The sequence below is a fragment of the Polypterus senegalus genome, chromosome 15, assembly GCF_016835505.1.
Source record: "Polypterus senegalus isolate Bchr_013 chromosome 15, ASM1683550v1, whole genome shotgun sequence".
In the NCBI taxonomy this organism is placed as follows: Eukaryota; Metazoa; Chordata; class Cladistia; order Polypteriformes; family Polypteridae; genus Polypterus; species Polypterus senegalus.
The window spans coordinates 108,540,462-108,564,295 of record NC_053168.1 but is presented as its reverse complement, the minus strand read 5'-3'; the positions used below and the strand labels follow the sequence as shown (position 1 = coordinate 108,564,295).

General features: G+C 37.1%; 1 protein-coding gene across 1 annotated transcript in view; it reads left to right on the top strand.

Annotated features, from left to right (window-relative positions):
• The window catches only part of LOC120515514 (ATP-binding cassette sub-family A member 13-like), a 449,137-nt gene that overhangs the window by 271,538 nt on the left and 153,765 nt on the right, over window positions 1-23,834 (top strand). Inside the window, exons 30-31 of the mRNA XM_039736576.1 lie at window positions 9,278-9,365; window positions 9,612-9,720. Coding sequence (XP_039592510.1) covers window positions 9,278-9,365; window positions 9,612-9,720 — 197 coding nt within the window. The remainder of the gene's footprint in view (window positions 1-9,277; window positions 9,366-9,611; window positions 9,721-23,834) is intronic.

Here is a 23,834-nt window from a genome sequence, read left to right as displayed (position 1 = left end):
TTTATAACTTTTCCTCAGCCGGAAAAGGGTGGAGTGCCCTCTCAGGGTTGGGGGAGAGATCCTACCCCAAGTGGAGGAGTTCAAGTATCTCGAGGTGTTGTTCACGAGTGAGGGAAGAATGGAGCATCGACAGGCGGATCGGTGCGGTGTCCGCACTGCATCGGTCTGTTGTGGTGAAAAAGGAGCTGAGCAGTAAGGCAAAGCTCTCAATTTACCAGTCGATCTACGTTCCTACCCTCACCTATGGTCATGAGCTATGGGTAGTGACCGAAAGAACGTGGTCGTGAATACAAGTGGCTGAAATGAGTTTCCTCCGCAGGGTGTCTGGACTTTCCCTTAAAGATAGGGTGAGAAGCTCAGTCATCCAGGAGGGGCTCAGAGTAGAGCCGCTGCTCCTTTGTATCGAGAGGAGTCAGATGAGGGGGCTCGGGCATCTGATCAGGATGCCTCCTGGACACCTCCCTGGTTAGGTGTTGCGGGCACATCCAACTGGGAGGAGGCCCTGGGGAAGACCCAGGACACGCTGGAGGGACTATGTCTCCCGGCTGGCCTGGGAACGCCTTGGGATTCTCCTGGAAGAGCTAGAAGAAGTGGCCAGGGAGAGGGAAGTCTGGGCCTCTCTGCTCAAGCTGCTGCCCCCGCGACCCGACCTCGGATAAGCGGAAGAGGATGGATGGATGGATGAATGGATAACTTAAAGAAATGAGGCTTATTGGGCTGATTAGCCAAGGTCACTGCAGTAATGGAGCTCCATTTGGCAGGTTGCTCATACCAACAATGACTCCTTCTTCCAGGAGGCTCATGGTTTTATTGAGGCTGAACAAGAAGGGGTGGGGTCAAGTGTCCTTACTGAAAGGCTTCTTGGTACTGTGAGGAAAGGAGGAGATCATAGTGTTCGTGATCATGCCCCCTCCACTCTCTTCAGATTATGACATACCCTGACAGAGCCTGTGAGGAGGTCCTCCAATGCACATGCATGATATAATTGAATAATCTAGTGTGCATATTTTGACAAATAACTTTAATGGGCTGCTGCTGAATTCATTGATTGTGTGACCACTAGGGGATCTCAGACCCCTAATCCCCAGGTTTAACTACACAAATTTAAGTCCCAGTTTCAATTAATGATTTTTATATCCCAAAATACCTTTCAAGCAGTCATCTTCGGGCCACAATAGTGTTATTTATTTTAGTTTCTTACTTTTACACTATCTCTGTAAGTGTATACTTACTTATGGTACAATTGGTTAAATTTCTTTTGGTTTTCCAATTGGACCACAGGCAGGCCAAGTGACATGCTAATGGCCACATAGTGTCAGTAGTGGGATTTGAACCCACAACCTTTTCTCCACTGTTCTCCAGGAAAGCTTTGTGCTCCTTCTCTTCTGACTCCAACTCTCTTGGGTGAAGCTGATTGACTTTTATGCTGGAACCAGGAGTAATTCCAGTGCCACAGTATTACACCCAGAGACCTTCTTAAAACGGGGAAGCCGCCTCCCAGCAGCTCCCGCTGGTGACCAGTAGGCCTGCCTATCTGGACTAAAACTCCCAGGCAACCCTGCAGGTGTGTACATGGAGAGATCCATCATGTTGGAGAAGGACATGGCCCTGGGAGCCAGTCTCCTTCCATCCCTCCATTATAAAATTATCCCAAAAATAAAAGGGCAGGCCCTCCATCAAAGCTGGTATTCCTATCCATTCTTGGAAACCATTCATTATAAAGGACTTACCAACTGGGTAAGAAACCATCCATTTCAGATGGAATGCCAGTCAGTCCATGTTCTCTATTAAAATTGATTAATTTATTTTTAACCTGCTATATCCAATTAACATTTTATTAACTACTGCACTTTTATTTTGTTTTGTCGTATTGGGTGTACATAACATAAATTTGCTTGATTGGCTTGCTGAGTTCCTGTCTGTTTCAATTAAAGTCTCCCTGCCTTATTTTCTAGAAACTTTGCTACACAATATCAGATCATGCAGCACAGAATATTCCTGTTGCATTTTTAATCTGTATGATCTTGATACATTTGAAAACTGTTAAACCTAATGGTTGGCTTCCATGCAAAGCCATGTTCTATCAACTTCTAAGCATGGTATTTTTATAAAATGTAAAAACAAAAAACAGCATCAGGAGCCAGCCTGGGGCAGTTGAGTGGACTTAACAGACTGAAGGAAAGCCATGTAGTTTCCAGTCTTGTAATTCTGTGCTAATCCCTTGAGCAATTAACTCTATACACTCCTCATGTGATGGAGTCCCTAGTGCTATTGCTGCATAGCAATAGTGTGATTTTTTTTCTGAATATGACAAAGAAGAGGATGTGGGGAAATAAGAGGCAAAGTATTAAAGTAGTAGTAGTAGAGTGTTAATGGAAGCTTTTGGCAGGGTGTGTTAAAGTTTTCATTTGCCATGGACTGCTGAGAATGATGTAATTGTTAAATTCAGATTTCTTTCTGAGAAATGTATCATTCAGAAATTTAACCCTTCCTGACCTGGACAGTCACAAGAAGTAAATCCGATCAGAATACAAACAAGCAGAATATAGCAGACACTTGACATGCAAGTGATTCAATCCAGACATCCATTCATTTACTGTTTTTAACTGCTTTTCCATTTCAAAGTTGTGAGAAGCTACTGTATATCCTGTTAATGCTGGTGTTATCTGTGGACGAAAGGCTAGTCTATCATATGACAAAGCAGTCTCATATCAAACCCATTTTATTGTTATTATTATTTACTTATTCGGCCAACAGACAAGATCCCAGTAAGAGTAGGTCAGTACCAGGGATTCTTATCTTTTTGATCTTGTTGTAGATGTGTTGAGTCAAGGAATAAAAGACCAATCTTCTTAGTGCAGGCTTTTTGCTGATGACACTGTGCTGTGCAGTACTAGAAAAGAGGAAATGGAGAGGAAGTTTGCAAGAATAAAAGAAGGGCTTTGGAAGACAGAGGAGTAGAGATAAATAGTTAGAACTCAGAACATTTGAGGGTTAATGATGGTCAGGATTCAGAAGTTAGCTTGCAGGGGTAGCTATTGAAAAGAGTGGATACATTTTAAATATCTAAGATCAGTGGTAGCCCAAGAAGGAAAATTGAATGCAGAGATAACCCGTATAGTACAGCGTAGTTGGAACAATTAGAAGAAAGTATCAGGAGTATTGTGTGATCGAAGAATTAAGACAAAGGCTAAAGGTAAGGGTTTTAAGTTTGTGGTGGGATCAGCAATGATGTATGGTGCTGAGACATGGGCAGTAAAGGGAGTGTAAGAAAAGAAGTTGGATGTGGTAGAAATGAGAATGTTGAGATAAATGTGTGGACAGAATAAGAAATGAGAATGAAAGGTACAATAAAAGTGGAAGATATCTAAGAAAGTACAGGAAAGTAATTTGAAGTGGTATGGACATGAGATGAGGAGAGAAAATGAATATGTGAGCAAAAGAGCGATGGGAATGGAAGAACAGGGGAAAAGAAAGTGATTGAGGCCAAAGTAGGAGTGGATGAATAAAGTAAAAGAAGATTTGAAGGAAAAGCGTCTGACTGGGGAGGAGGTGCAGGGCTGGGCTGTGCGGAAAAGGTTGATCAAGCACATCAACCCCTGATATAAGGAGAAAAAATAATGAAGAAGAAGCTGTCACCTTTATCCAAGGCAACTTTCAACATTTGAGATACAATTGGTTATTTTATTCTTTCCAGTTGGAATATAGGCAGGTGACATGACTTGCATAGTGTCAATAGCAGGATTTGAATCCACCATCTCAGGGTTTGAATTTCAAAGTTCAAAGCCTTAACCACATTTCCATCTGTCTACTTTCTAACCCATGTATCACGTTCAGAGTCATAAAAGGCCAGAACCTATGCCAGCACAATTAGTTTACAAAGTGGAAACCAATCCTGAACTGAGTGGCAGTCAATTGTACAGTAGAAGACACTCATGCACAAGCCTTTACTTACAATGGGATAATTCAGAGTCACAAATTAACTTAACTTTCATGTGATTGGAATGTACAGTACATAAAAATTAGAGAAAAATGTCAAAAATCCACACTAACAAAAGTAAAATATCTACATGTATACAGGGAAAGAAATCCAGCATCTAGGAGCTGACAGACAGGCCTAAATGATGTAGTACCATGTCATCATTTAGAAGTGCTTCATCTGAATCTTTAGAATAGTTTTGATTTTAGAGCACATTTTAACCGATCCTTTTGCTTTGCTAACCACACCAGTGTGACACCAGAGAACTTCCCCCTATCTGCTCACAAGTACCCAAAACACAGCTGACTTTCTAATGAAAAGTTAAGTACCACAAGTGAACAGAAGAATTTGCTTATTCAGTTTTATTATAAACACACTTACATGACAAGTATAGTGCAACACAAGACTAACTTCCATTCTGGCTTATCTCCATCTGGCAAAAAGACTTCTGCCTTTTTTCGCCAACAGTTATGTTAAGCTGGAGTCCCATAAGACACCCAAGAGCTTCACCAGTGTTTCTTATTCTTGTATTTTACAGCATGTTCAAAATTTCATTATGAGATTATGGGCTGATTTAATAATGATAATAGTTTACCAGCCATTTCCAAGGAAGGGGTGAGTTTGTGCCCCTTATACCAGAAACTGTTGCACGTTATCATTGTTTCCTTCCTAGCCAAGAAAGGTTAATTCCTGTCTGCTGAAATATTTTATTGATTCTATAAGTCTCATTAAAAATAATGGCAGGAATCCTAATACTGTTAGCATGAACATAGGACCACAGGGTCTATTGGCCTGGTCTCACACAAATAGTCTTGGATATCTTGAATATAAACATGATATTCTGAATCTTCCAAGTCTTTGCAGTTTTCTAATCCATCTGAGACAAAAAAAACATAGTTTCTTGGCTAGGATTGAATTCTTTATATAGAGTTCTTTAGCACCATGGAAACACAACACTTTTTTAATTTTGAGCAAAAGAAAGGTTGCATACTGCCTAGAACACATCCCCTGCTAAGGCAACACGTCATTTGAACATTTTTGCTCAGGTATGAATTTTGGCTTAAGTGCAGTGCCACCGCCACCATTAATACAAATTAGGCATTCACCTAGGGTGCAGCTCATAAAGGGGGAGAGGGAGGACCAAGTTGCATGGGTTAGCAATTAAACAGTGGGTTGGTGCACTAATAAGCTTGGCCTAAGGCGCAAAATAACCTAGCACTGGTACTGCTTAAGTGGTTTATCTTGACTTACTGTATTGGCCCCATCATGCTCTGTGCTTCTACACTTAGCTGCCGGTTCAACTGCTGCACAATTAATCTCTGAACTTCTGGATGTCTGGCTGCCACCAGCTTTGAAACATCAGCATTAGCATATTATCTTCTTTCCAGGACATTTTTATATTGTTTGCCATTGTATAGCACTGGTCTCTGTTTGGTTCTGTTATATCAAACGTCTTTTCTCTCATTCTGCATAAAAAAATGACATTACATTTTTTTACAGCCATTATCACAAACATAGGGAAAATAATACGTTAAAACAATACCATTTTTGGGTCATTATTCTTTTCATTTGTTTTACATCTTTTCATTTTTTAACATAACATATGCATAGTTTGGACAGTATTTGCTTCAAAGTAACTAGTTTGTGAAACATGGTGAAGAAAAGCTCAGTGAAAAAATATTTCAACAAATAATCTAAATGGGTTAGGTTTAGCCGTCTGAGTTTAAGATGTTGAATCCATAAAGAGCTCCAAAGATGTCAGTTTAGTACAAATTAGATCCACTATCAAGTTGACAAAAACAGTAACAATTTCAATATTCTGAAAAGTCATGCTAGCTTTATCTGTAATAGTATGCAAAGTGTAACTATTGTGAAGAAAGCATGTCCGGAAAAGTCACTTTGTGAACAATGTGTTCAAACAAATGCACACTGGTGTATAAAGACTGTTAAAGTGAACTGTGCATCCTGCTGGATTATCATCAGACTCCTCATTTACGATTCGCTTAAACATTTTCTTATCTTAGCTGTTTGTCATTAGCTTTTCTAAGGATATCTATATGACAGTGGTTTAAATCAATTTTATTTGCTTTTTAATAATGCAGTTATATATCACACTGTTAAATAAGGTACACAGTTAAGTTACCTCTGCAGTTTTTTTATTAACTTCTGGTTATGAGCAACATTCAGTACCTATATATCTCTTTAGTTTAGTGAATGAATAAATTATGCCAGACTAGTTTAAATAAATATGTCACTTTAATAAATAAATTTTAAGTGTGTTCGGCAATGCATAAAAAGTGCAGTTTATTACATATGAAGAGATAATTACATTGCATAAAAGTAAGTAGTGCTTAAAGCAGTGGCGCCAGAAGGTGGGGAAAGTTAGAGCAATTTCAAGGGCTTCTGACTGACAGGGGCCCTTTAAAAATGTAATTATAATTTTATCATTTTTTAGTAGCCATTTATTGCAATTATAATTAAAAGAATAAATTACTTACAATTTAGAAATGAATGTTTTTTGCCAAAAGTAGCCATCCAGGCAGTCTCATCATTGTATTTCCCCCTTCTCTTTTAGCCAGAATGGTACAGGCCAGTCCTCACAAACTTGAATTGTAGAGTGGTAATTCACACACTTGCTAGCCAACATTAGTTTTTTCAGTTTGTTTAAATTTCAATATTGAAGTCAAATTCTGGATTCCTTAAAAAAGGACAAGAAAAGTTTGAATCCGAGAAGAGCTGGTGACAGTTACTATCTTGTACTTACTGTGTAATACAGTGTAAAGCTTTAATTAACTACTCAGTTGTAATTGTTATTCCACAATTTTTAAAACTACGTATGTACATAAACTCTAGAATAACTATTACAATGGAGTGCTTAACCACAGCATTACATTGTGCAGTAAACACAAGATAATAACACCTAATTACTATAATTATACAGATAATTACATAGTAAGTACAGCGTAATTAGGGACACCTAATCTAAAGTGATACCGATATGTCAGTTTATTAACATTAGTCCATTCTTCATACACGGTGCAAATGAATTAGTTTACATGATCATTCAATCTAACCCAAAAACCAAAATATGAAAACATTCTTATAAGCATGGATAAGCTGTGAAGGCATATGTTAAGTTATCCTCATGTAATTTGCTGTATCACAGTAAATAGAAAATGATACATTTCTGTTGGGAGGGTGAAGATGTTGGAAGTGTGTTTCTGTGGCTAATGATTTTAATGCTAGACAGCTTTTAATGTTTGTTAACTAGTACTTTCCTGGTAAACATTCAAATCTGATTTTACCCAATTTAAGTTGCTTTGAAAATGTCTGCTTATTAAAACTTATAATGAAGACTAGACATTTACAGATTATTGCATTGCAACATTTAGTTTATTCAGTTTCTTAATTTGTGAGACAAGAACACAGGTAGCATTTTATTTAACTGAGTCATGGTACCTCCATTTCTAGTCTGCTGGCCTCAAGAAGCCAAAAGACATTTCGATGAGTAAAAATAAAATAATGACAGAATTTAGCTTGTTTAAACAACTGTAGGTGATTTCATCAGGGCTTAAATGTGCATTACAGGCAGTAACACACATGTACACGTTTATTTTTGATCACATCATGTCGTAAGGGTGTGTTCAAGTGCTCTTTTTATTTGAAGGCTACAATACTCATGCAACATGCAGGGCCCTAAGCACTTCATGCTTTGCAGATGCACCACACCACAAAAGACAAAGGTGCCAGCACATGTGACTTGTAAACATTTAAGTGCCTTTTCATGGATGATTTTATGGGTTGCTATCCTAAAAAGTCCTCACTCTCCCAGCTATCAGTTATAGACTAAAAATAAGGTGGCTGTGCTGGTGCTTCTCTTTTATGCAGCACGCCTGACTCTTATATTTAAATATAACAGTTGCCATTGTTGTTGATGTTGTTTTCCTGCTGACTTTTGTTCTTGATGTCGCCCCAGTTACCATAATAATAACATAAAAAAGTCTGTACAAAAAAGTAAAACCTAGAACTGTTAACCTTGGTTTAAATATATATTTAAATTTGTAGTTATTTTTATTTTGAACATTTAAAACATATTTTGGTAATTTGAAAACCCTAGTAAATATGGGACTCATCTACAGCTATACCAACCAGCATAGGTAAAATTAGCAAAAGCTTCAGATATATGAATTGGGAGCACAGTGGGGGAACAAGATTGATTTGGTCTGGGTTCAGCAAAATCATATCCTTTCATGGAGCACAAAATCTCTAGTGGCACCCTTGGCGTCAGAGGGAACTATTGCTGAATTGTTTTGTTTGTACCAGCACAACATCAGATAAAAAATTGCCATCCCTCCATTTTTTCATTCAATGGTTATACTTGCATTAGAATTCTGCCAGCTGCCTAGTCAGAACATATTTATGAATATGGATAAACATGAATGGGAAAGTCCTGTTTGAGAGTACTTTGAGTACAGAACTGACATCATCAAGAGCAAGTACAGTATATAATCAATGACATGGCAGTCAATTTTGTGGAGCTTATTTAAAGGGAAAGAACCTGATAAATTTAATAACACTCAAAAGATGTCTATAAATAGAGAGAGCACACCATGACATTCACCCAAACACCCACCTGCCAAAGAAAGTAAAATGAGAGGTTATGTTAGTAAACAAACTTTATCTCTGGTTACATGAGTCTATAGAACACAAAAAAAGAGAAAGTATGCTGGCACAGCTATTTACTGAATGTCAAAGATGTTGTGTGAATTACCTGTCTTCACAAGGTACTCAGAGGATGGACTTTGTTACAACGCAAATGAGACCAACTTTTCTAAAATGTTCAGATGATAATTTTGTATGGATGGCTAGAGCAGAAAGAGCCTCCCTGAGTCCTTCGTGGACCTATTTGCATGTTTCTGCAATCCCTTTGCTGGTTAGGGACAGTTTGCATTTCTTCATCTTCATCACATAGCTATAAGTAAAACTAAAATGAAACATAAGCTGATGTAGTTTTCTCAAAAAAAGTACCTAATTTAAATAAATCACAAAAATAAAATAGAAATAATTTATAAAAATGAAACTATACTGAACTAAAATAACTGTGCAAAAGATACTAATTTATGTAATTTATTAATTAATTCATCTTCATTAATTTCATGTAGTGGGTTCAAATCACATACTTGTTTGTCATCTGTGTGGATTTCAATGACATTGAATGTGTTTGAAAAAATGGTATGAGTTCATTTGTAAACCTCAGGATATGTTGACCTGCATATTTGTATGTATTTCTTTTTCCAGATATGGTGGATGGTCTTTTGGACTTCCTTTGCCCAAAGAACTAAGACAGTCACTTTTTAATTCATCTCATATGAAGACGCTAAACAAGGTAAGATAAAGAATTTGGTAGGACACATTTGTTAACAATTAACAACATAGTTTCAGGACAAATGCCGATTCACCATTACATAACCTTACTTAATTTAAATGAAACCTGCAAATCTCTAAAAAACTAAGCTTTACTAGATATATGTTTTTCATCAAACAGCTAATATGTTATTGTCAGCAGCCCCAATTTTCTCCTAATCTGGAACTTTAGAAATCACTTACGGTATACATTTTCTTTATTTTGTAGGTCTGGTACAGCCAGCAGGGTTACCATGCAGAGCCTTCCTACTTAAACCAGATGAATAATTTTATCCTTTGGAGTCGGCTCCCTCCTGGTACAGACTGGACCCAGTTTGGTACAGTATATATATTTTTCAAATATATTTACTTTCAGGTAAATATTCTAATCATATACTGCACACTTTGAGGCATTATGAATCTCTATTAACTATCTATTGCCCTCTGATCAGTCTGCACTCTAGCACAGTTAAAGGATAATTTTGTTATTTTTTTAATTCACACTTCCTTGTTCACGATTTTGATATTCATTTCCAACATGAAATTCTGTTCTAAAGTGAAGCATTTTTTTATAATTAAAAAAAAAAAACTAGCCCAGTCTTACACTTTAAGAAATCGTGTGCTCCGCATTTCTGTAGCATGCTTCTGACAACAAAAGTAAGCTGGAAGTAATACATTTAATCACAAATTCTTGCTACTGTTTTCTTTAGGGAAGGAAACATTTCTTGGTCACTTGAGTGCTCTCAGTGGGTGTCGTGGATGGAGTTTTTCCATTTTCCATGGAATCTTCCCTAAATTTGGCATTCATGCTTAATCATGTGAAAGTTTATTCTTGCCACTCTAAAAGAAATTTCATAAAGATTGCATTATTTCACAATAAATATGCTGGTATACGTGTGAATGTGTATGCTTTTGCAGGCTAATGTCAACTAGTGAGAGTGAGGTTGAGCACATGCATAGCATGTAACAAACAAGAACTAAACCGACATTATAGGGAGGCATTTAATTTTATTAAGGTTAAAGTTTAGTAGCTTTGCGGCATATGGTTTAACATTTGCAGGGTGGTAGCACAGAGCTGTCATTCCTGCCTCATAGCATTAGCCTCTGTATGGAGTTTTCATGGTCTCCCTGTGTATATCCAGATTGAATGGTATCAGTCAATGTTGTTAACCATGGAAGATTACCAGTTTTAACACAGAATAATTTAAATGTGTCAGTAAAACTTGTCAGTTACTAAAACAATGTAGTCCATGCTTATTATACTATAGTAGCTGTATAAGCATGTGGTCCTAGAAACTATTGAAATCATCAGAATCATTACAATTGAAATGTAGAGATGTCAGGTAATTGAAAGGAACTACTCTGGGCATCTCTGACCTAGGAGGATTCATTTTGCCAACGTGCTTGCATCGTTTGTGTATTAGCAGCAGGAGGAAAACTAAAAGGGATACCGTTTTGCTGATGTTAGTGGCTAAGCGACTTTGTCGTTCTTCTGAGGTTTCGTTCTGCTGACATGCTGGCCTCCCTTGTGTTATTAGCGGCTAAGCGAGTTTTCTGTTTCCTCTGAGGTGGAGCCCTTACCTCAACTCCACCTCTCACTTCCGAGCCGGACAGACACACACACTTCCATGCGTAAACGTTTATATATAAGATATGGAAGCATAAACACTGTGAGTGATCGTGTGACATTTTTTCAGTCGTTATTGTCTGTCTACAGAACACAAATAGCAATTCATAATTGAGTGTCAGCCTTCAATAATGTCAATAATAGCACAGTGAAAGTTTTTCAAGGTGAAAAGAAGATAATGGAGGACATCATGCCCCTGGGACTGACAGGCACGAATATCAGCTGCACGCCACACATTACATCAGTTGCTGGGGACACTCTGCTGATTGCCCACTGTTGTGACAGAAAATTAAAGTCATATTACGGACACAAAGCCAGTATTACTGTCAGAGAAAATTACAGGCATTTTACGGAAATACAAACCAGTAATACTGCGAGGGAAAATTAAAGGCACACAATACAGTGACGCATATTACAGCCATATACAAGCCAGTATTACTGTAAGAGAAAATATTACGGACGTATCTACTAACAATACGCCACAAAAAAAAAAACAACACGTCAAGTAGGACAAAAGACACAAACAATCAAATCCTATATAAGCAACATCTCCTGGAAGAATGGTCAGCTCAACAAGTAAACATCAACAAAAGAAAGGCTGAAAGACAATGAAAAATACGAGCAAACAGATCGATTGAAGAAAAAGAAAATGAGCGTCAGAAAAACGCTAAAAGAGAAAGACTAAGAAGAGCAAACCTTAGAAAAAGTTGGCTTATACTTGCCAGAACCAGTATTCAGCCACGGTCAGTTATATGTTGCATTATCAAGAGTTAGAAGTTTTCCAGATGTTGTTGTCAAGGTTGTAGATGGTCCTGAACAAGGCAAACTGTTGCCAAACTCAGACAGAATATTTACAAGAAATGTTGTCTATAATGAAATTTTATAGAAACATTTCATGAGGTAAAAAAATAGAAAATTATTCCTAAATATCTTCTTCAGATATTGTGTATTACAGATTGTTACAAAGTTTTACACTAAGGAAATATTAATTTTACTTACTGTATTGTCATATACGTTTCTATTTTATTTTTATTATTATTTTACTTTAGGCTTCTTGCAAAAATATTTTTGACAAAAAAAAAATTAGGACAACAAACAGAATGAGGTCAAGGTCCCTTGCCATTTAATATAGACTGTTCCTACTAATGTTTATGCACTACTGTTCTAGCGCCCGTTATTGTAACGGGCTTAATGTCTAGTACTTAATAACACTCTTGTCTTTAAAAATGGGCTCATTCGGTAAGTTTAAGGCTTTTGTTTCACATTTGGATCCCAGTACCCTTCATTTCTATTTTAAAGCACAAGAGCAGGCTACATAGTTGTTTAAATTTAATTGTACATAGTTGTAATAAAAAATACTTCAATTTAGAACACAATTCCATGTGGCAAAAAAATATATACCATTAATATGAATAAATAAGTTTGACTACTAAGCTTATCCTTTAAGCGACTTGATTGGGCTACTGTTGCATGTTGGTATAATTGGGAATTTGGCATTGTGCATCTTGTACAAAATTTTAAATTATTAGCAAACAGAGCAGAAGACATACAGCATATATTATAGCAGTTCCAGATAGATTTGCTGCTGTAGAGCGTTGTCAAGACAGGCCCAGAACTGCAGGGATAAGGACTGTTACTGTTATGACCGAAGGTACCAAAGCACTAAAGAGTTCCAACAACACTTCCAAAATGCCAACTACAGGGGGAAATCTCATCAGAACCCCCAGATAGATACAAAAATGTCTAAGTAGAATCTTTGTAAAATAAACAATTTATTAGTGATTGCGATAGGGTGTGGTTGGTGTGATATTAAAGTGAGTATCTTTCCCAAGAACTGTGGAAAGGAATCAGATAAGACTATAAAGGCTACAGGTGTTTGTTATTCACCTCCTTCTGTTCATTCTGTGGTGTGTTTACTCACTGTACTCATTCATCCCTCTTATGTTTCTATAATGAGTCTTTAATGTTAGTATTTGCATTTATTTTGGGTGGGGGACATCTCAGGAGCACTCCAATCCTGACTATCTTATGTTTTTAAAAGTGATCTATTTTGAACAGATATCTCTGTTTGTGTAAGAAGTGATAATGGCTGTCTCTTTTCAAATAGCTGAAATACAGCAAGTAATACAATTCTCTATCAGTTTCTATGGACTGTAAAGGTGATTTTGTAATATTCATTTTTGAATTGATATAGGACCCTCTAGTAGTCACTTAATATATACAACATGTTGGTTGGCCCTAATAGGACTTTTTAAGTACTAAAGAAAAGTTTCAAGTAAGATCTACCTAAAGTGCATCCACTAGTCACTTAATACCCCATAACAAGACTTTAACCAAAGCTTTATTGTATTACGAAGCCCTAAGTGACTATTATGGCAAATCCTTAAAGTCTGTTCTAAAATGTTTTCAATACATCAGCGATTGCATTTGATCACTGTAATGGATCTTCTTTTCCAGGACAGTTTGCAATTGGTTTAATTTCCATCATCTGAAGAATAAAATAATAAGTTTCCAGTTTTCCTCATACTTCAATACCCTGCTTGGAGAGATCATACCATGAAAATATATATCTGTTTATACAATAGGCATATTGTCCAGTCAAGTATAACTTTAAATCCGCACAGGTCACACAGCCTTCCAGATAAAGCATTCAAAGTCGTCTCCAATCTTTTGTCTGTGCAATGTGTTTTATACAACTCCATAGAAAAGGGAATTTCATTGTGCTTTGTTATGTGCTAAATGCTGGAGTTGTTGAAGCATCTCAAATAATTTAACTGAGAGCAATGAGCAAATGTTGTAGAGCAGATGGCTTTACTTCCTTGCTGTCCGTCTCTATCCTTTTGTTCATCCTCCCAGCTGCAGCTTACTTACTCTGTGTTTATTTTGCTTGTTACCCCTTTGACACCAATAGTGTGGAGGATAAATGTAGCTGCACAGCCTTAATGGGAGACACTGTTAATGAGAGGGAACTAACACTGCTGGGAGTTAAATGTGTGTCACATTATCAGTGGCTTTTTTATGTAAGAAATTCTTTTCTTAACTTTCACAATCCTAAAACTTTACACTTATATATAGCCATCTTTACATTAGACAAACAAATTGGTCACATTTTTAACCTGCGTTAATGGTGCATGCCTAAGCTAGCATAGATTGAGTATGAACAACCAGCTATTTGTTAAAAATAAGTCATAAGTCTTTCTAATGGTTAGCAGACGATGAAGGTTTAGATCTGATTATGATGTGTCTCTAGTTGATTAGTATCTATCCCCTATGTCATTTATGAACCCCTTGTTGAACTTATAAATAAGAATTTCACTGTACTCTGTACATGTGCCAGTACTACTGCAGTACAAATAAATATGAGAGACAGCAGGCACATTGAGCCTGTTTCTACAACAACCATGGGAAGCCAAAAGTTAAGGAAAAAAATTTAGAAACAAAACCAAGATGCACAGATAAAAGGAAAATATGAGAAAATATAAAGTAGAAAGAAAGGATATATTGACAACACCTAGTTTATAAAAAAAAACATTTGCTCCCATCAAATATTGTAGGTGTTCTTTATAGATTTGAGGGTGCAATTTGAGAGTCCAAATATGATAACATAATTGCTCTATCCTATCTAGTGTTTGAGAGATGAAGGTTTAAAATGAAAATATGCTATTTTGGAGAATAAAGTGTAAGATATTTTTAAAATGTAGCAGTCCAAACTTTATGTTGATTGCCAACTCTGCAAGTGAAATGAAGATGGTCAGCTTTTTCTTCACAAGTGGTGTAAGCAACTTTCTCTGGGTTACCAATATGGATTCTCCACAAAGGTAGCAAAAACAGTCCAGTTTGTTCTTGAAGGCATGTGACATATTGTACTTCCACAAAAACATGACGTTAAAAACCCCATCGCTTGATATTCTCAGTCCCAAATGTCTTTTAAGTGTTGTGAGAAGGAATGGCGACATTACAAAGTGGTGAATGCTTTACCGTCCCAGCTTTTTTTTAGAAGGTGTTGAAGGCCTGAAATGCAGAAATGGATGTATAATAACAAATGAAATATCTTGGGTGTTCATACTGTGTACAACTAAATAAAAGTCAAAGTTAATTTTAAAATTACTGCTTTTTTATTTGCATCTTCCATACCATCCCAACCTTTGTAAATTGTAAATCAACCATCACTGTTACACAATTGAGATGCTACTGAATTTCAGGAGTGACGGTCAGGATTTATATTTACAACAGGGATTCCCCTTCACTTCTATTTTTATTCTATCTTCTTCATGTTTTCCCACTTCTATGTAGGGTCGATGTTCTTGATCAAATTTCACTGTAAAGCTCGGTCCTGCACTTCTTCCTTAGTCAAGCCCCATTCCTTCATATCTTCATTTAGTTTATCCAGCAGTCTCCACTGCACTCGGGTCCCAATCCAGGTGTTTCGTTGTGCAGTAGGTATGGCAATGTGCTCTCCACACCTGCTCCCAAACTCTCCTCTCTTCTCTGCTTTGGCCTCCTTCGGTTTCTCTTTCCCTGTACTTTCCATTCCCATCACTATTTTACCAACAAATTCCTTGTCTCTCGTCATCAGATGTCCTTCAACCTACCTTCCTGTACCTTCTCAGAAATCTCTGAAAGTTTTGTTGTACCTGTCATGTTCTTTGGGTTCTGTGGTATTTGACTCTATACAGTTGAACGTAACACAGATAGATTTATTTAAAGAGAAACTTTACTAATGAAATAATCAAGTGTTTCACGTACAGGTCAGCCATTTAACAACTACGTTTCCTTCATCTAAATAGGGAGTATCCCCAATTTACAAGAAGTTAACATAAACTGTAATATAAGGGAGTGTTTAAAAATTACTTATCTTGACATCTTCTTTTTTTTTTTTTTAAATATTAAGAATAGAATATTTTACTTATTCAGTTAACAATACCTAGACATGGCTTTCATTTGTTACAAACATCAATGCTATTTTCAGTAACAACTGACAACTATATACATTATATTCTTACGTGTGATGGTCTAAGTGTCCCAAAAGCTTATTAACATTTAGCATGTCTCTATTAGCCTTATTGGTGGTTGTTTCACTTGTGATGATCTTCTGAGAGTCTCACTTGATTCTCTGCCTGATTCTGGCATTCTGCTGGTTGATGTCGTCATTTCTTCTCTTTCAGTGCTTTCTTTTGAATGTTCTTGTGATGTTTTATCCACGACTATATCTCCATTGCTTGTTTCAATAATATATGATCTAGGGTCTATTTGTTCCTTAACTGTTCCTTGCAGATTCCATGTTTTTGCTGAACTCTCCTTTATTCTAACCTCCTCTCCCATTTCCAGTTCTGGGAGAGTTCTGGTTCCTCTGTCATAGTACATTTTTTGTTTTCTCTTTTTGTTTTCTTTCACTTTTCGCACTTCATCTTCCATTCCAGATTTTAGCAGGTTCTGCTTCATTGGAAGGTTTTATCGTAGTCGTCGTCCCATGAGCAGCTGTGCTGGGGAAGCTCCGTGTTCAAGAGGTGTACTTCGATATATTAGAAGGCTTTTGTAAAAATCACTTTCACTCTCTTTACATTTCTTCATTAGATGTTTAATAGTTTGAATTGACCTTTCTACAAGTCCATTAGATTGAGTAAAGTTTGGACTTGATGTTTTATGTACAAAGTCCCATTCCTTTGCAAAGTTCTTGAATTGAAGACTTGTAAATTGTGGTCCATTGTCGCTAAAAACTTCATTTGGCACTCCATATCTGGAAAAAACAGCTTTCAGACATTTTATTACTGCTTCACTGTTTGTAGTATTCAATGCACACACTTCAGGATATGCAGAAAAGTAATCAGTGACCATCAGAAACTCTTTCCCATGACAGATAAATAAATCAACACCAACTTTTTCATATGGCCTTTCTGGTACAGGATGAGGTGTTAATGGCTCTGAAGGATTACTAGGTCTATATTTTAAACATACTGAACATCTTTCCACTTCGCTACTTACATCTTGATTAATCTTGGGCCAATACATTACCTCTTGTGCCCTTTTCTTGCATTTTTCAATGCCTAAATGCCCTTCATGATTTTTTTTTAGCATCTGCTTTCTTAATGATATTGGTATCACAATTTTACAACCTTTATAGATAATCCCATCGACAACTGTAAGATCTGCCCGACAGTTCCAGTAATCACTTACTTGTGGGTTGCAGTTATGCTTGTTTTCTGACCATCCTTGAATAATTACTTCTTTCAGCGTCTGCATTATTTCATCTTTTGCTGTCTCTGTTCTAATAAGCTGTGTTTTGCTGTCTGACACTGGCATTGCTTTTAGCACCATATCCACATATGCCTCTATTACCTCTGAGATCTTTTCTTCATGTCTATGTTTCATCTACTGCTCTTGACAGGGTGGCGGCTGTAAACTTCCATCTGCCAGGAGTGAATGTTACCTGCAGAGTATATCTCTGTAGCTTAATCATCATGCATTGTATACGAAGTGGACAGTCATTAAGAGGTTTTTTAAATAAAGCAATCGGTGGTTTATGGTCTGTTTCAACCATTACAGCTTGTCCAGACACAAACTGATGAAAGCGTTCACATGTAAAAGTGATACTCACTAGTTCCTTCTCTATTTGTGCATATCTAGTCTCGGCTCCAGTAAGAGATCTAGATGCATATGCGACTGGCTGCCATGTTTCATCATGCTTTTGTAGTAGTACAGCTCCTAATCCAGATTGTGAGGCATCAGATGAAATTTTGATTGGTTTATGTGGATCATAGAACTTTAAAACCGGCTCTTTTATTAGTAGCTTCTTGACTTCATTCCAGGCTGTCTCCTGTTCATAGTTCCAAGTCCATTCCACATTTTTTTCTGTCAGTTGTCTAAGAGGTGCTAAAATATTTGACAGGTTTGGAATAAATTTTGCCAGATAATTCACCATACCCATAAATCTCTGTATGTCTTTCTTACACTGAGGTCTTGGCATATTTTCAATAGCAGATACTTTTGATTTATCAGGTTTTACTCCTTCACTGCTAAGAATATCTCCTATAAATGTTAGTTCCTGAACTCCTACCATACATTTTCCTTTGTTTAACTTTAAATTTGCTGTTCTTGTAACATCCAACACTTTCTTCAGCCTTTCATCATGCTCTTCCTTTGAAGAACCCCATACAATTATATCATCCATAGAGGTGTCAACTCCATCTAAATGTTCAAAAACCATATGAATTGTTTTGTGATAGACCTCTGGTGCAGATGCTATGCCAAAAAACAATCTCAGAAATTGATATCTGCCAAATGGAGTATTAAATGTGCATAATTTAGAACTAGACTCGTCCAATTTTAGTTGCCAAAATCCTGAAGAAGCATCTAGTTTACTGAAATATTTTGCATTTGCAAACTGTGCCATAATTTCTTCTCTTGTTGGAAGTTTGAAATGTTCCCTCTTGATAGCTTGATTCAAGTCTCTGGGATCTAAACATATTCTTAATTTTCCATCTTTCTTTTCTACAATAACCAGAGAGCTCACCCATTCAGTAGGTTTATTAATTTTCTTGATTACTTGCAAGCTCTCCATTCTCTCTAGTTCCTTTTCTAGTTTCTCCTTCAGGGCAAATGGGACCTTTCTGCAGGGGTGTATGACAGGAGATACACTTTTGTCTGTGATTATCTTGTGTTCCCCAGGAAGGCAACCTAGTCCTATAAAAAGATCACTATATTCTTGGAGCAGTGCTTCATATTCTGTATTGCCCTCCATGTTAATAGTAAGCACTCTTTCAATCAAGTTCATATTCTCACAAGCAGACAATCCTAAAATTGCCTGAACGTCTTTTGGCACAACCACAAATGACAGCGAGCATTTTTTGTTTTTGTACATAACACAAACTACACATTGCCCTTTAACAGTTATTTGCACTCCTGAATATCCAGTAATTTTTATTTCTGTTTCTTGCAGACATGGTCTGGGCTGCAGTTTTTTATATTCATTTTCGGGCATGATGTTCACTTGTGCTCCAGTATCTAATTTAAATGAAATAACGGCATTGTTCACTTGAACTGGCAGAATCCATTCTTTCCTTCTCCCATTTACTTCAGTCAATACATCTATATAAAATTCCTCAACTTCAGTTTCTTCTACATTGTGCACTTGGCTTGGTTTCACTTGTGATTTACAGCAGCGTGCAAAATGGTTGTTCTTCCCACATTTTTTGCAAACTTTATTGTATGCTGGACACTGTCTGGGAGCATGGTGTGATCCACAACGTCCACATGCCTGTTTTGTGCTGTATATTTTTTATTTCTACTTTTATTTTGCTCTGTATTTAAAGGCATTTTGTTCTTTCCTTTTTTGTTCAGTACATGTACTGCGTTTTCCTCATTACACATTTCTCTTACTTGTTCTTTGATTGTTTCGACTGCCCTGCATATTCTTACTGCTTTTTCCAAATCCAAATCCAGCTCTCTTAGTAACCTTTCTCTGAGTGCGTTATCTGGTATTCCGCAGATGATCCTGTCTTTTATTAAAGATTCTGTTAACTCTCCAAATTCGCACGTTTTACTCCGTGTGCGCAGCTCGGTGACGTACTGATCAATCGTTTCACCTTGCTTCTCTATACAAGTAAAGAACTTGTGTCTTTCATAAGTGACATTCCGTTTTGGAATGAAGTATCTTTCAAATTTATCCAGTATAACGTCTAACTTCATATGTTCACCCTGATCAAACCGAAAGTTGTTATAAATCTCCAGCGCTTCCTCCCCAATTATATGTAACAAAATGGACGTTTTCATTTTGTCGTTTTTTTCATCCGCACCAATTGCCGCTATATATACTTCGAAGCGTTGTTTAATATGGCGTTATTTCAGTGCCACTATTCTGAGCGCACGTAAAAAAATATTGCAAGTGCAAGTGTTGCATTTTGAGGAGAAATTTATTTTGAGCGTACAAAAGCTGAATTTGAGTGAACAAAATTCATTGCTGCGTGCAAAAAATGTATTTCAGTGTTTGCACTTATCCATATACACACACACAATAGCACCCCCTCTCGCTCAGTTTTTTCATTTGCGCTTGCTCGCAATGTGTTGCTTGCGCTCACAACATTCTCTGCTGCAAGCGCTCAACTCTCTGTACACCGTTATAAGTGTGCCACAAAACCAACCAATCACAGACTCGGTTTCAAAAATTCTGATTGGTTCTTACGGTCTCCAATCAGCTCGCTAGCTGCTGCATTCCGGAAACAGTCCGAAATGTAGCTAAATCCAGCTAAACTCAATTAAACCCCAATTTGCGGATAATATCTTTAATTATTTTCTCTTCTTTGGCTGCAGAGTAAATCAAAACTCCCTCTATCTGCAAGAAGCGAGACTGAGTGGACAGTGTTTCCGGTGTCCGGAATGCAGCAGCTAGCGAGCTGATTGGAGACCGTAAGAGCCAATCAGAATTTTTGAAACCAAGTCTGTGATTGGTTGGCTTTGTGGCACACTTATAACGGTGTACAGAGAGTTGAGCGCTCGCAGCAGAGAATGTTGTGAGCGCAAGCAACACATTGCCAGCAAGCGCAAATGAAAAAACTGAGCGAGAGGGGGTGCTATTGTGTGTGTGTATATGGATAAGCGCAAACACTGAAATACATTTTTTGCACGCAGCAATGAATTTTGTTCACTCAAATTCAGCTTTTGTACGCTTAAAATAAATTTCTCTTCAAAATGTAACACTTGCACTTGCAATCTTTTTTTACGTGCGGTCAATATTTTTTTACGTGTGCTCAGAATAGTGGCACTGAAATAACGCCATAGTTTAAACCGTTTCCAGTTCTCGGCAAGATTACCTGAAAGCTGAAGGCTAGGAGGTGGCTGTAGCTTCTCCATTTTAACGACGCCTTTTCTCTTTTCTTACTTTTTTTTTTTTTTTTCAAAACAAAAATTCTTTGCACAACACGTATCTACTTCAACTGCACCGCTTCTGACACCATGTCATGTTCTTTGAGTTCTGTGGTATTTTACTCTATACAGTTGAACGTAACACAGAAAGATTTATTTAAAGAGAAACTTTACTAATGAAATAATCAAGTGCTTCACGTACAGGTCAGCCATTTAACAACTACGTTTCCTTCATCTGAATAGGGAGTATCCCCAATTTACAAGAAGTTAACATAAACTGTAATATAAGGGAGTGTTTAAAAATTACTTATCTTGACAGTACCCTTGATTGTCTCATTTCTTATCCTGTCCTTTTTTGTAACTCCACACATCCATCTCAACATTTTCAATTCTACCACATCTAACTTCTTCTCCTGCGCTCCCTTCATTGCCCATGTCTGAGCCACATACGTCATTGCTGGTCTTACCACCATCTTAAAAAGCTTACCTTCAGCTTTCTTCTTAGTTCTTCGAGTACACAATACCACTGATACCTTCTTCCACACTTCACTCTAAGGGTTATCTCTGTGTCTTATTTTCCATCTTGACCTACCACTAATCCTAGATGTTTAAATGTATCCACTCTTTTCAATATTTCTCCCTACAGGCTAACTTTCGAATATTGATCATCATTAAACCTCAAATATATTGTCTTTATCTTCAACCCTCCAACTTTCAAAGCCCTCCTGTATTCTTTCATCTTCCTCTCCCCTTCCTCTTTTCTGGTGATACACAACACAATGTCATCAGCAAAAAGCCTGCACTGGGGAATTGGTCTTTTTATCCCAGTGACTCAACACATCCATAACCAGATCAAAGAGGTAAGGACTGCAGATCTACTCTTACTGGGATCTTATCTTTTATATTATATCTTCCCCCCTCAAAAATTTGTAAAAACAGTAACTTTTGTTATCTCCATGATAGAAGAGTGTGTATTCTTTTATTGTTTGCTTACATGTTACTGGGTCAACACAATAGATGGATCAATTTGGCCATGCGTATTTCTTTATAAACCATTTAAACAATTTCTTCTCTACTGGGCAATACAAAAGGCATCTTTCTAACCTTCTAAATATGATATCCTGGCTATTCTGATTTAATAAGAAGAAAATACCAAGTTAGAGCACAAATGCGTAGCAAATACTTAGTTTTGTGTTGTTTCCATCTCAATTAAAATTAAGAACAATGGAAAATGGCCATTATACTTCAGATGATATTCTGAGCATGAAAAATACTTGTACTGTTTTTCTGTACATTTTTTTGCTGAATCCAATTTGTCACAGAAACAGTTTGTGGCAGAGAAATTCCAATTTCAGAAATGGATTTAGTATACCAAAGTCTATAAAGTGTAAAGTATGCTTTTGGTGCAGAGCAGCGTTATCTCTCAGTATCTGTCTATTTATTTTTGTCTCAGTTGTTAACTGATAATTGTTTACTTCATGTGCTCGCTGTTTCAAGTTCAAAAAAAGATTCCTGTAAAAATCTGCCCAATAACAGTCTTTTCTATACTGGAGCACACATTGTTCTCTCTGCTGTAAATTAAACAAAGTCATATGAAAGCTTATTACCAGAAAATGTATTGCAGTACTGATTTCCTCACCAAAGTAGATGCTATGGCAGCAGCCATGTATGTCTCCATGGTGAGTTTGATTTGCCTGTTTTTTGTAACTACATTTAAAATCGACTCATACATTTACGTTTCCATCTTAGAGCACTGAAGGTCAGCCATAGTCCATAAATTGCGTGATATCATTCAGAGTGGGTTCAGTGAGTTGGTCACCTCCTCTGATCTGTTGATTTGGTAGACAAACAGAAATGGGTTTAGTGAGGCCATAATCCATTATAAGCTTTTCTAATTTTTTTTCCACAGCTATAGACATAAGTTATTTAGGCAGGTTAGTTTTTTTTTCTCATCTTCCAGCCTCTACAGTGATTAAAGTGTACAGATCAGACAGTTGAGGGCAATGCGAACCTTAAAATGTGTTTTGGATTTTTGAATTTTTTTTTTTAAAGAAAACTCTTGTTGTTTTATGTTTTTTACATTCTTAAAATCCCTGCACACATTATATTTACTGACCTGTATCACAAAGCCTCTGATGGAAAGCTGTGTCTTGGCCATGACAATTGAGGTAATATTTTTTTAGCTTGTCCTGAAGCGAACTGTCAGAGTTGCTGATTTCCCTGCCATTTTCTGTACACCTGGTGATATATAACTTAGAAGTCTTGCCGCATTCTTTATACATTTGAACAGTTCTAGCTTGTCCAGTTTTTAGACCAGTGACTTGATTTTTGAGAAGCTGCTATTCTCTTGCAAAAGAACAAATAAGATATTGTTTGTTTTTTGTGGGAGATACAAATTAGGTACAGGCCATGTTTCAGCTTTCCCTGTTTGCTCAATGTAAAGTAAATCCAGCATCACTCATTTAAAAATGTTCACTTTCAGATCTGCTTAATTCATGTTAGTGTTGTGGGGGATTCAGAGCCCATCCTAGTAGCACTAAGTGCAAAGTGAGAAACAACGCTGGACAAAATGCCAGTCCATCACAAGACGCACACCCACATTTAGGACAATTTAAAGTCAACATGAAACCTCATCTGTACACTCTTTGAGGTGAAGGTACATAGGGAGAACAAAACCTCCAAATAGACATTGACCTGGGTGGGATTTGATTCCATATCACCGCATCTTTGAGACATCTGTACTAACCCACTGTGCAGCCCTAAATCAATAAATCAAACTCGCTATATCGTGCTTCGACTTTTGCAGCTTCACTCTAGCACGGATTTTATATGTAAGCATATCTAAATATATAACGCGGATTTTTCACTGCTTCGCGGGTTCTGCGGACAATGGGTCTTTTTACTTCCTGTGCATGCTTCCTCAGTTGGTTTGCCCAGTTGATTTCATACAAGGGACGCTATTGGCTA